Source organism: Lontra canadensis, unplaced genomic scaffold, assembly GCF_010015895.1.
Source record: "Lontra canadensis isolate GAN:19392208 unplaced genomic scaffold, GSC_riverotter_1.0 scaffold31, whole genome shotgun sequence".
NCBI lineage: Eukaryota > Metazoa > Chordata > Mammalia > Carnivora > Mustelidae > Lontra > Lontra canadensis.
The window spans coordinates 9319310-9333805 of record NW_022631025.1 but is presented as its reverse complement, the minus strand read 5'-3'; the positions used below and the strand labels follow the sequence as shown (position 1 = coordinate 9333805).

Genomic DNA, 14496 nt, shown 5'->3' with positions numbered 1-14496 from the left:
AATTCACTTCAGTGTTGAGAAGTCTCCATGAAACAATGTATAGGAGGCCCTAAGCATGGTATCTGTCACTTAGGAGGGGCTCGATAAATCAGACATATTAGCACGATTTCATTAACATGTGCCCCAAGGCAGTGAAGCCATCCGTCCTGGAGGAGGCCAGCCAGCTAACACAGTTTTCCCCCATGAGCACACTGGTACTGGTAGGTAAGGGAGAGTGGGACCTCCTAACTCATACATCCCACCCCGTTTCTTTGTCACCAGAGCGGAGGAAAACAACACGATTCCCTGAGAACTACTCCTTGACAGGTCATAAGCTGAACCGGCAATCATTCCAGTGAATTTACGGTCTGCACCACATGGCTAAGGACCTGTCGTCACTCTGTAGTCATTATGCTTTGTTCTCCTGGGGTCACCTAGCAACTAGCAGAGAGCAAGTGGGGAAGCCTGCAAGTGCCATTTTAGGAACTACGTCTTAAATACCAAGGGATGGACCTCCTTGTTAGAAGTCCCTTAGTCGACATTGTAGACAAAGAAACCCTTAGTCTGGCTGGGATCCCTCATCTGTGGCTAAGGACCATGATTTCCCAGGATTTTCAGTCCCAGAGTGCCCTGGTAGATGTGGACACAGCCTCCGAGGTCCACTCTTTTGTTTTCATTCCACACTCAGACGTCACACACACCCTCCCTCGCCACTTTTCAACAGCTTGGAGGATGAATTGAAGGGTGAAGGCAACTGGAACTGGGGAGACCCCAAGAATAGGATTTTATGTGATGGAGACATTCTTCCCACTCCAGGTGGAGCTTGGGTCCCAGCACAGGGTAGGGAGTTTATGCAGGGTCCAAAAGGGAGTTTTGGTTTTCGGACTTTACGAGGAGGCTCTTGGGGATGTCAATTTTGGCGCCTCATGCTCTGACCTAGCCTACATCGCACATGTGCACACAGCCTGTCCCAACTAGCCCCACAGAGGAACTGCTCTCCCAGCACTGATAATGCTGTCACCACGGCCTTCTCACGTCACATCTGCTATCCAGACGGATACACAAATTGGCCATGAATAGGAGAAGGAGATGGGGTAGAACGTCAATAATCTGAAATTCACAGGCTTCTTTCTTTGCCCTAGAGACTGAACCAACGTGGAAACAGCCAAATGTACAATTAGTGATCATCTAGATAAGGAATGGACTAAAGTGATCCTTTATTTTACCTGTTTAAAAAGCTACACTATTAAGTAAAATCACTGTATAAATACGGGACAGGTAAGTCTATGCAGTATTTGTTCAACAGCAATACTGCAAGCCCAATCTTGAGTTAGGATGCACCCAGGTCATGCGTGAAACATAAACAAAGGAGAAAGCATGGCCCTGAACTATAAATTACCTAACTATTATGGGAAATAAAATGTCTTTTCATGAAGCAACTGGAGAATAAGTCAACAATATAAACCATGAGACTCTACAGCAGAGAATGTCAGTGTTGAAGGCTGTAAGAATTTAAGACACATAAAAGATCACCAAAGCTAGAACTCAGCCCACCATTGAACATGAGGCTCTTTACAGGTAATTGTCAGTCAACCATACACAGGAAATAAACAGGTAAATAAGACAAATTACAAATGCTTAATAATACTTAAAATTTAAATTCTATTCATTAACACAGGTTTTGGGAAGAAGTTCTCCTAGAAGTACTTTGTTAGGTATTAATTTGCACTGATAATTACATGATGATTGAAAATATCAAAATTTTAGTTTCAAAATTATGTAACTCTGACTTTACTATAATTTGCAACATCCCTCCTCTCTCCCTTCCAACTGGTCTATATTTGTGTTGTTTTGTCTTTGTAAATCCTCCCAAATCTTGGGATAGAAGTGCCCAGATCTCCAGATATATATTCACTTAAAACTGCCAAATATAGGGGTGCCTGGGTGGCTCAGTGCGTTAAGCCTCTGCCTTCGGCTCAGGTCATGATCCCAGAGTCCTAGGATCGAGCCCAGCATTGGGCTCTCCGCTCAGTGGGGAGCCTGTTCCCCCTCTCTCTCTGCCTGCCTCTCTGCCTACTTGTGATCTCGTCTCTGTCAAATAAATAAATAAAATCTTAAAAAAAAAACCTGCCAAAAATATAACTACTGATAAGACAAAGAAGAAATACCAACATGGAAATCCTTTGTGTCTTCCTTATTTCTTTCCTTCTATCTGTCTACTTTCCATCCATCTTTCCAGCCTTCTTTCCTTTATTTCCTCTTTCTACCTTAACTTCCTTCCATTCTGCCATCCCTCCTTCTCTCCTTCCATCCATCGCACAAACAATTACTCAAGACCTGCCATATATCAAAGAAATAGAGCTGAACAAAACAGTCATAGCCCCTGTCCTCAGGGCATTTATGATTTCTCCACAGCAAGCAGAAAGATCTAACAAATCTTAAAAATTTGAAATTACTTGTGACATGGAATGTACACATAGGCTGGGTCTCTCCCTTTCGTGCTAGAAACCGGGCAGATATAAAAATAGCCTACTTCAAGAGAACCAGGCTGTACTCCAAAGTTCACAGTGGAAAAAATTGGTGTGACAGTGACGGACAAGTCATGTTGGTGCCAGGAGACCTGGATTCAATTCCAAATCTTCAGAGAGAGTTGGATGCATACAGAAGATTTAGCAATGCCCAGGCATACACTAAGTGTCCATTCAAAGAGATTATTATTATGGAAAACTCAACAGAGAGCACTTTCTTGAAAACAATACACAGTCATATGACTAATGACATTAGCTTAGCTTTTTAAGAATATGTGATCAAGGTAACAGTAATATTCAAGGTGATGTTCAAATTCAGAGCTCATCCAGGTTTTCCCAAACACAGCCATTCCTCAGTGTTTCCTGTAAAGGAAAAAGCTTTGGAGTGACCATTCATACATTCCCAAAATGGTGTCACTTCTTAGAAAACTGCTGTCAAAGATGGAAACGAGAAGGACATCATCAACCAATGGCAAAACAAAAACAAAAACAAAACAAAACAACATTTTTGGTTTTATAGATCTCAGGTTTAGTTGTTTCATATATCCCCTTTTGTGTACGGGGACAAGTCCAGATTCCTTCAAATTGGAACTTAAGAAAAGTACCCATATGTCATCTAGATGAGCAGTTTTCTTCTCTTTAAATCTGAGAATTTTTAATACGTTCTTCTTTCTCTCTGTAAAGGAGTTTTCTAAGGCTCTTCCTAGGAGGTGGGTGAGTATCTGGTCCCAGCACAAAAGGTGATCTAGCTTCTTAAGGGACTTTGGTTCTTTGGCAGAGCCAGAAATACAGGTTTCCTATTGTCCAGGACTTGGACCTTGCCATAGGAGAGAAGCCTAAGCTCTAATCCTATCACCAGCTTGGTACCTTGGAAATGTCTAGGAGCTCAAGAAGTTGGCAAAGGAAACTTCCACTCACGATATATCTTGCTTGTCTTGGAAAAAAAGCTTGACATTCTTGAGCCTGAGTCAAATCCATATTTTCAAGCTTTCTTGGCACCAAACGATGCATTCCTAGTTGGTACACAGCTCCATGCTCCAGGGACATAGGAAAAGGACTCCACTCGAGAAAGCCTGGGTACATTTTTGGAGCACCTCCCCAGTCGCAGATCTAAAACCCTTCCATCTGTCCACCTTTTCCTCCCTTAGTTAGCTCACTTGCTTCTGGAAACTATATCTTAAGGCGGATAAGGATCTCCTGTGTCCAGCTAACTTTTACAGATTGGAACTAAGGGTCAGAGAGGCCATGAGCCTTGTTGTAACTGGCAGGTAAGAGTCTTGAATGTACCCGTCAGCCTCCCATTTCTGTGCCGCTGGACTCCCTGCACCATACCCTGTGGCACCTCAAGGATACTCTTTCTCTGCCTCTGGGTGGGAAAAGAAAATACTGGTTTTCACTAGAGCAATACTTACTGCTCCTGATTGCACATCAATATCATGCAAGGGAGGCCCTGGGTAACACAGGTGGTTGAGCATCTGATTCTTGGTTTCAGCTTGGGTTGTGATCTCTAGAGTTGTGAGATCAAGCCCTACATGGCTCTAAGCTCTGCTAAAGTTCTCTCTTCTTCTCCTTCTGCCCCTTCCCACACTTGCTCGCTCTCTCTCTGAAATAAATGAACCTTCTTTTAAAAATGTCAGGATACTTACTTAAAATGCAGATTCTAACATGACATAATCTTAAAAGTAAAATAATAAAATTAAATATAAATAAATAAATAAAATGCAGATCCTCAGGCTCCCCCCACCTCCAGAGACTCCAAGTAAGAGTAGGATAGAATATATGTATTTTTAGCAAGTTTCCCAGGCGATTCCGACGTAGCAGCTCAGGGCTACTCAGAAACTGGCATTAATAAAACCCATAAGAGCAGAATGAAGCTACTTTCCCCCTACAAGGCTGAGTGGTCCCACTCCTCAGGCCTTCTAACAGTCCCTCACTGTTGTGTGCCTGCAGGATGGAATTAGTCACTGCTTTCGGCCGTGGTGGAAAGCAGCTCACAGTGTAGGGCACGAGATCAATCTTAGTTCAACAGCAATGTAATTCAGGTGGGGACATTTTCCAAGCCCTGGAGCCCTGTGTGAGTCACTCAACTCCTTCCTGGGATCAGGAATTTCCTCTGTCAAATCAGGCTTATGAGGCAAATGTCACTTGAACCTGAGGAAGGGTCCTTGTGCTCCTTAAAAGGAACATGATAGACAAGAATAACAACAAGAGACTTTTCAAATTCCCTCCTAGGCCGGCCTACACATTGCAATCAGCATCCCTGAAAGCAAAGTTTGCTGAAAGGTGTCTGGAAGCGACCTCCTTCCAGTGCTGACCGTGGTTCCGGAGTTTCAGCTAAATCATGTCCCCATGTCTAAGCCAGGCAGGTGAAGGGCTTCACACATTCTCCCCTTCTCGCTTGTATTTCTGGCACTAGAGATTCTAGATAATCTCTCCTCCAACCTACCCTAGATGTCAGCTAGTGAACTTCGGCCCACAGGCCAAAACTCGGACGTCGCTCTATTTTTGTAAATAAATGTTTATTGAAACAGAGCCATTCTCATTCATTGATGTATCACTGACGGCTGTATTTGTGCCAGTGTGGCTGAGCTAAGTGTGAAAGGGACATTACGTATCCTCTTAGTCTGCAAAACCCAAAGTATTTACTATCCAACCCTTTACAGAAAAAGTGTGATGACCTCCACTATAGCCAGTCCTTTTCAGACATTTTTGGCCATGATCCACAATAAGCACACTTGACAATGAGACCTACTATACACATAGATACTTATGTGTGTATTTATATATACATATTTCCCAGAGTAATATTTACCTTTACTAAACACAATGCATTCTAAGAGGTTTCCAGTCTACTCATTTTTTTTTTCAAAGCTGTCATGACATTTTATTAATCTCCTGATCTCAGGTGAGTCTTGATTCATATTTGGAAAACACTGCTTTAGACAAAGTGAACTGCTATTTGCAACACATGTCCCCTGCTCTCCCAACCTCTCTTTCTTTCTTGGCACCGCTCTCTCCATCTGGCATGGCCCGGTCCTTTCATCTCTATGTATACAAATCCTTCCCATTCTTTAAGAACCAGCCCAGTTTCCATCCCTTTACTAAAGTCTGCTTTGAACCTCCAGTCCCAAAGCATTCTCTCATTTCCCACCACATTTTTTCTCTTCTTCTATTTTAGAAATTTAAAGTTTCTGCATTGTAAAACAGTCATCTAGTAATCTGTGCATGTTTCTAATGATGTACCCAAAGATCTTGAATTCCTTAAGGGTATGGTCCTAAGCATTTTGTATTCTAAATACCATGCAGGACAGTGCCTCATACTCTGTAAGTACTGAATAAATGTTTATTAAATTGAAGTATGCAAATATTTGTTACTGAGGGTATAATATGGTTTATGCATATGATATTTTATCCTGCAAAGTTAAAGTCTGTAAATATATTGTCTATTGTAAGTGCTCAATAAATGCTTATAAAGACAGAGAGGGAGGGATAACCTGGGCTTGCCAGTTTCCATTCCAGTTGCTAGATTTGTGTTGTTAAAGAAGGTATCACAGGTTGGACTGACCTAAGCACAAGTACCAGCCATATATTCTGAGTCTAAACAGTAGCACTTGAGAGAGCTTGATACGGTTTCTCCTTTCCCAAAGAAACAAAAATGCACACCATCCCTCCCAGACCATTAATGGTAATGCCACTAGAGTGGGTAAGAGAAGAAAACTCCCCAGAATGAAACTTCTTCAGGAATCCCAACATATCCTGAAATGTTATCATTATAACCAGTTCCAGTGTTTTTACTGCAATATTTTTAAGCATGACCAAAGACAACATATTCTTAGGAATTCAAGGATGGTTTGATATCAGCAAATCAATCATGCTATATCATTATCATAATAAAAAAGAAAAAAAGTACTTGTATATCACTAGATTCAGAAAAGACACCTGATAAATCCAACAGCTGTTTCTAAAAATAGGACAAAATAGGAAAAATATCTATATGGATATAGAGATTTTACCAAAATTAAAAAGTAATCACTGGGGTGCCTGGGTGGCTCAGTTGGTTGAGCATCTGACTCTTGATTTCCGCTCAGGTCATGATCTCAGGGTCGTGAGACTGAGCCATGCATAGGGCTCTACACTCAGCACAGAGTCTGCTTGAGTTTCCCTCTCCCTTTTCCTTTGCCCTTCCCCAGCAAATGAATAAATAAAATCTTTTTTAAATTTTTAAAAAGCAATCACCAAAACAGAAGGTAAAACGTTAAATCCATTTCCATTAAAATAATGAATTATCACAATTATTATTTAACTTAATTCTGAAGATTGTACCTAATGCAATAAGAATATGACATACAGGGTAAAAATATTAGAAAAGGAAACATAAAAATATTTTAGTCACAGATTATATGACTGTATGCCTTTTAAAAATCACAAGAGATTATAGAGTTTTTAGAAAAGAAAATGCTGTAATTAATATTAGAATGCGCTAAGATGGTTGCAAAGAAGAGGAAAAAAAGGTATTAACCAATAGCCTCTCCTCATATAAGCACCAAAGAAATTAGAAAAATGAGGATGTCAACATTAAAATCAAAGCTGTTAAAAGGACATATGGGACATATGACCCAGTCTCTTCAATTAATAAATTAGAAAGAGAACACCTGAAAGGGATATGCAGATTAAAAGATACTTAATAGATATCAAATAGTTATAAAGTACTATCTTTTGGATCTCAACTGGAAAAAGAAAAAACTACTAAGGAAGAGGTGAGAAAAGGAGAAGTTATTAAGAAATTACTTTTGGTATTCTACTTCTACATTTCTGTTTAGGATGCAGAACTCTATAAAAGAATGTTGCTCCTATCCCAATAATAAGAAAAGGCCAGGAAACCTTCAAAATCATAACTTTTCTTGAACTCCTTAGAAATATGAGGCCATAAGGCCATAGAGTAAGCGAAATCCAAAAGGACAAGCCCCTTCAAGGAGAAATAGGACACAAAACCATCTTCCTTTTGGCAGATCACAGGAAAAAGAGGATGCTTCCATACAAGTGAAAAATAAGAAGTTATTTAAGAGTTCCAAAAATTCTTAAAGGCCAAGTATAGCCCATCATGCTAGTTTAAAATTGCTTGGAGTCCCAGATACCAGAGATATATTTGCAAGTTAATTCCCACAAACCTTCACTGGGTGTTCACAGAAAAGACTGGAGAGAGAGAGGGAGTACTGATAGTGTTTGCATGCGGGCAATGATCAGCTGCTGAGAGACAACCTTGAAGCCCTTCCAGTTCCCCAAACCTTCCTTTCATAGGAAACAAAAGGCTTAAACTTTTGGATATGTGAGTTGCAAATTTTCTCATCCTAAGAACCCATGCAAAAATCCATTGTTACTGGAATAGGGATTGAAGTAACAACCCTCTGTCCTTGGAGAAAGAGTAGGAAACCTTTTGGGGCCTGTAACATTACTCCAATACTAAGGAGAGGTCTGCTGTCACTGGAGAAGGGTCAAGCACCTGACAATAGAGATCTATCTTGTATTATAGACATGCGGGCACAATGGAAAGCTGCAAATGAAACAGAAACACTGAAAAATCTCCTCCAATAGAGCATCCTTGCTTTGGCACACAGTAAAAATATCCCACTTCTGGAAGAATTAGAACCCTATGCAACACTAAGAACTATAATAGAAACAAAAAAATCTAAACTCAGCTCAACTCCTGACTAGATTAATTTACCCTTTCCAGTAATGGACAGATAAAAGAAGAGGTATGCCCATTTCTGTGTATAAACATTGTTTACCCGAATCTCTAGTGGTCTTATATACATACTGTCCAGCACTCAGTGAAAAATTACGAGATACACAAAAAGCCAGAAAGACTAAATCATTGCTTTATCCAGAGAGATAAAACAATCAAGAGAACCAGATTCACAGATAAACCAGATATTAGAAATAACAGATAGGTAGTTTGGAATAATGACATTGGATATGTTAAATGATCTAGTGGAAAAGATAAGCAACATATTAAACAGATGGGGAATTTTCTCACCAAGATGAAAATTATAGACGGAGTCAAAGAAAAATGCTAGAAATAAAAAACAGTATCAGAGATGAAGAATTCCTTCACTAGGCTCATCAGAAGATTGGACACAGCGAAGGAAAGAATCAATGACTTAAAGATAATGACAACAGAAAGAATTTAAACTGAAACACAAAAGAAAAAAGTAAACAAAACCAAACAGTATGTGTAAAGAGCTCTGAGACAACATATGGTCACAAATCATGTGTCATCAGAACCCCAGAAGAGAGAGAATGGGGAAGGAGAAATATTTAAAAAATAATGACTGAGAATTTTCTAAAATTAATGAAAGACAATAAGGAACAGATCCAAGAATCCCCAAAACCCCAAGAAAGATTAAAAAAAATACCTAGATATATTGTAGTTAACCCGTTGAAAACAAAACATATAAAGAAAATATTGAGGGCAACCAGAAGTAAGGATTGGCGAGAGTTTAAACATAGAGGAACAGAAACAAGAACCGAAGCACTCTTCTTGGAAAGTATGCAAGCCAGAAGACAATGAAGTAACATCTTCAAAATACTGAAATAAAGAAATGAAATTTTAACCTAAAATGGTGTGACAATGGTACTGTGGTATTTTATATTTTTTCTCAACAGCTTTTATACTTAAAGATTCACACTAGGGATTGTTTCACACTAATCAGAGAGGAGAGCTCACCTTGTAGATGAAGGTAGAGATAAACCAAGATGATGACTGGCTCATCAACCAATCATCAACCATGAGTTGATGATGATAGAAAGTAGGTGATAAACAGAGGGGAATTCAGTGATAGTCTCTCTATTCTCATAAATTTCTTTTAAAGTGCCATAATAGAAAATTTTGTTAAGAAATGGAAAATTTGTAATATTTTTTATTTGAGTACAGTTTGACACACAATGTTACATTAGTTTCAGGTACACAACATAGTGATTCAACTTCTCCATACACTATGCTATGCTCACAAGTGTAGATAAAATTTATCACCATACAACACTATTGTAATACCACGGACTATATTTCCTATGTTGTGCCTTTCGTTCCCATGACTTACTCATTCCATAACTGGAAATCTGGATCCTCCACTCCCTTTCCCCTCTGGCAACCACCAGTTTGTTCTCTGCATTTGAGAGTCTGGTTTTCTGTTTTGTTTTTTTGGTCTCTTTTTTGGGTTATTCATTTTTTTTGTTTCTCAAATTCCACACATGAATGAAATCATACAGTACTCTGGGTCCATCCATGTTGCCACAAATGGCAAGATCTCATTTTTATGGCTGAATAATATTCCACTGTATATATATTCCACATTTTCTTTATCAGTTCATCTATGGATAGACACTTGGTAATTTTGCTTTTTGGTGTTTTTTTTTTCATTTATTTTGTGTTTTAGATTCCACACTTGATCTTAGCCAAAAGGCCAAGAAGTTTTAGATTCCACATATGAATGAAATCATATACTATTGGTTTCTCAGTCTGACATTTCACTTGGCATAATGCTCTCTTGGTCTATCCATGTTGTTGCAAATAGAACAATTTCATCTTTTTATTGCTGTGTAATATTCCATCACACACACACACACACACACACACACACACACACACACCTTCCTTATCCATTCATCTGCCAATGATGGACAATTAGGTTCCTTCCATAACTTGGTTATTGTAAATAATGCTGCAATGAACATAGAGGTACATTTTCTTTTCAAATTAGTGTTTTCATCTTCTTAGGGTAAATACCCACCATACACAAAAATAAATTCCAAATGAATTAAAGTCCTAAGTGTGAGACCTGAAACCACAAAAATCCTAGAAGAGAAAAGAGGCAATAATATCTCTGACATTGACCGCAACATTTTTCTAGATATGTCTCCTAATGCAAGGGTAGAAAAAGCAAACATAAGCTATTAAGATTACATCAGAATAAAAAGCTTTTGTACAGGAAAGGCAGCCATCAACAAAACAAAAAAGACAACCTACTGAATGGTAGAAGATATTTGCAAATAATGTATCTGATAAGGGGTTAATATCCAAAACATACAAAGAACTTATGCAACTCAACACCAAAAAACCCCAAACAATCTAATTTAAAAATGGGTAGAGGACCCAAATAGACTTTTTCCAAAGAAGACATACAGATGGCCAACAGACACATGAAAGGATACTCAACATCACTAATTATCAGGGAAATGCAAATCAAAACCAAAATAAGATGTCACCTCCCACCTGTCAGAATGGCTAAAATCAAGAACACGAGAAACAACAGGTGTTGGTGAGAATGGGGAGAAAGGGGAACCCTCGTGCACTGCTTCTGGGAAGGCAAACTGGTACAGCCACTGTGGAAAACAGTGTGGAGGTCTGTCACAAAATTAAAAATAGAATTACCATATGATCCAAAAATGGATTTTTTTAAGAGAAAAAAAAACGGAAGAAATTAGTGTATCATAACACATATTCCACCAGTCTTCTCTGATTTTTTTCCCTAATTATCTCTTCCTATGGTCCACAATGGGTTCACAGGTCTCCAAACTGGGGTCACGTAGTGCTACAGCCTTAGCCACCCTCTCCAGTGACATCACCCCAGCAAAACCTACCAGTGCCAAAGCTCTCTTCTCCACACAGAGAGCACCGTCCTGAGTCCATCAGATTGGAGAAGAATCTCCATCCCGCTGGGGTCTCATATACAGGGACCTTCATTGATTTGGCCACTCTGAAAAATTAAATTCAAGGCAACAGTCAATTCATATATCTCTTCTTTCTTTTCTAAGCACAGAAGAAAGTCTTTAGAATTTATTAACTCCGATAACTAGATTTCAGAACATTCCAGACTGTGTTGACATTTTTCAGGATGTTAAGCGATAAGGTAGAAAATGATAAATAGCATATTCCAAGGGTTCTCAGTTTTGCTTTCCCCATAATATAGGAAATATTAAGTTAATGTGTAGGATATTCTCACACTTACATTTTCCTTCTAAAAATGTTCCTTTATCTGCATGGTAAGATCCCACTTGGGGATCTCAGAATCTAAATTAAGAGGGAGTTTGGGTACAAACATTTTGGAATATTGTTTGACAGTATCTACTAAAGATGAATATATCCATATCCTATGAACCAGCAAGTCAACTCTTAAAAATCAGACATGTAGTGGACACTTGTGGCATACAGCTGTGATTCACTGCCAACCCACACACATACACGCTAGGACTTTTAGGATTGGAAAACTCATTCTACCAGCTCCTAGAAATGTTGATGGCTAATGGCTCACAGGTGTGGCCCCCACTTTCTGCCAAAAACAGATGTCACATTCAAAATCATGCTTCCCTCCCCAGGTCAGTCGATGTACAATGACTGGTAAATGAGGATGGATAAAGGTCTAGGTTCCTTGCCCCTATTTGGCACAACTCTGTGGGACTATTTCAGCTCTAGAGCTCTCCATAGGTTGGCTGAGGCCTTTGTTGTGACTGCACTGTAGTCCGACTTATCTCTCGGTGTCCAATTCGCCTTCCTTGCTCCCCCACAGGTACTGATCTTAAAGTCAACTTTGGTCTTGATGGCAGAAAGGAATAAACTTCTTGCAAGCAAATCTCTTTCAGGGGTGCCACCTGGGGAACCCAGTATGTCACATTACTCAACAAAATATATACAGAAGATTTTACAAAAATGATCATAGAATCACAATTCACAAGAACTGAACAAACCCAATGTCCATTGAGTAGGATGGAGAGATGACTTGTGATATATAACACACTACCATAGATTTCGTGGAACAAACTATTGCTACATGCAACAACTTGGGTGAAACTCACAAACATCATATCAAGTAAAAGAAACTGGGAACAAGAAAATACATACTATATTGTTCCATGTAGATAAACTTCAAGAACAGCTAAAACTAAACAGTGCTATCACAATGCAGGTTTAGGGGATCAGAGAGGTCAAGTGTTTTGTTGAAGGTTTCACAGAGATAAGAGGCAAAGCTAGAATTTGGACTCAAGTCTGCTTAATTTCTGCTCACATTCCATTCCATTATATCGTGGTGTCTGCCCAAATGATTTAAGAGGTATGTAGATCTCAGAAAATGCTCAGGAATGATCTGGTACTGTACCCCGACCTAAAGAGTTTCATCTTCCCCACATGCAAGCAACCAAAAAGCAAAAACACCAAATACCTGCCACCACCAAGATTTAGTTTCTCAGAGGCTATAAGTGCAGGAGGTAGTCAGGGAGAGGAACCAGTGAGGGCATCTTGGTGAAGAAGAGGAAGAAAGGTGCACAGAGGACAAAGGACATAATGTAATAATGATTTCTTTAGTTTTTTTTTGTGGCCAGCTAAAGAAAAAAAAAATCTAGAAACTCTTGCCAGAGGAAAGGGAATACCTTCCTTTCCATAACATATAAGTGTAACTGATGTGTTCAGGACCTTGAAAAATTATGTGCTAAATCTCCCTCATTTGCTTGGAAAAGTACTTTTTAGATGCTCGGGTATTACATCAAAGGTTCTGTTGTTGTTTTAGTGGGCTAAGAAACATATACAATTACACTTGTATCTTGGTAGGAACAATGAAATAAATCCTCCCCCAACTGTAGATCCAAGGTAAATTTTCATAGTCAGAAGCAGAAGGAAGGAGGAGTAATTCACAGAGAAGATTCCCAGAATCGGCACACAGTAAAGCCTAGGTCCAAGTTAATTTTGCAAATATGAATGCATATGATTACCAAATAGAAAGTGCAACATGGAGTAGATGTCAGGGTAAGAAAAAGGGTAGAGAGTTTGGGGACATATATTTTCTGGCTAAAACATTCTTGTTGGTTCAGAGCCAAGTTGGCAGATCTGAAGGGAGGGGAAAGGATTTCCCTTGCTCCCACCCTTCCCAATGAATCACTGTCAGGAGGTCACCAGGCTGGGCACTGAGGCTGGATTTTAAAGGACCGGATACTTGTACAACGCTAAGGCACAGTTGCAGGTATGCAAGCTAAGATAACAACATGGGTAATTAAATTCTGGGATCGTGAGCATGAGCTGATTGTGCCCTAGAGTCAGAAAGGAATTCCTCTTCCTCCTCCCTCTACTGAACTTGGGATCCATCCCAAACACAGCATTCAGCAGATACCATTCTCTAGACTGGTTTTTGGCAGCAGACCCCCTGGGGATTTTCTGAAAGCTTAAAACCAAGCTGCTTATGCTGGGGGTCTTCACCCCGCTTGACCGCTGCCACCATGTGCTAGAGACAAACGTTAAGGACTCACTTCCTAGGAAAGACTGGAGTATGAAGAAAAAGAAAGAAAATGAGTCTCGACCACAATTTTCCCGCAAGTGGGAGTTGAGTTCTGGTAGTTAAAAAAACAAAAACAAGGGCGCCTGAGTGGCGCAGTCGATTAAGTCTCTGACTCTTGGTTTTGGCTCAGGTTGTGATCTCACAGTTCTGAGAACGAGCCCTGTGTCAGTCTCCACACCCAGTATGGAGACTGCTTAAGGTTCTCTCTCCCTCTCCCTCCACCCCTCCCCACTCCTTGTGCTCTCTCTCTGTCTCAAATAAGTAAATCTTTAAAAAAAAAAGAAAGAAAGAAAGAAAGAAAGAAAACGAACCATGGTGGATGTAACCATGGTGGATGTAACCTTACAGGATGTAACCTGTAAATCTCAGTGTGATTTGTAAACCTCTAAAAATGTGGTTTCAGATTGGAAACAGTCTCAACCTACTTTTCCAATAGTTTCTCTCATGGAAGTCACTATAAGCTCCTCATAACTGGACCATCTCTTATTTTCCAAATATGCTCTTTCATTTTTGCTGTTGTTGGCTACTCCTGAGTCATTCTTCATGCTTTTCATTTTACCTAGATTAATACCTTCAATCTCTGTCAAAATCCTTCACATTGCCTCAAGACCTATTTGAAATGCCCTGCCACCATGAAGCCTGTGGCAAAGGCTGCTGGATGACCAACAAAC

At 39.6% G+C, this 14496-nt stretch overlaps 1 protein-coding gene across 1 annotated transcript in view; it reads right to left on the bottom strand.

Moving 5' to 3' along the window:
* The window catches only part of PGM5 (phosphoglucomutase 5), a 194283-nt gene that overhangs the window by 66487 nt on the left and 113300 nt on the right, over positions 1 to 14496 (bottom strand). The window contains exon 7 of the mRNA XM_032866566.1: positions 11145 to 11260. Within this exon, the coding sequence (XP_032722457.1) occupies positions 11145 to 11260 (116 nt within the window). The remainder of the gene's footprint in view (positions 1 to 11144; positions 11261 to 14496) is intronic.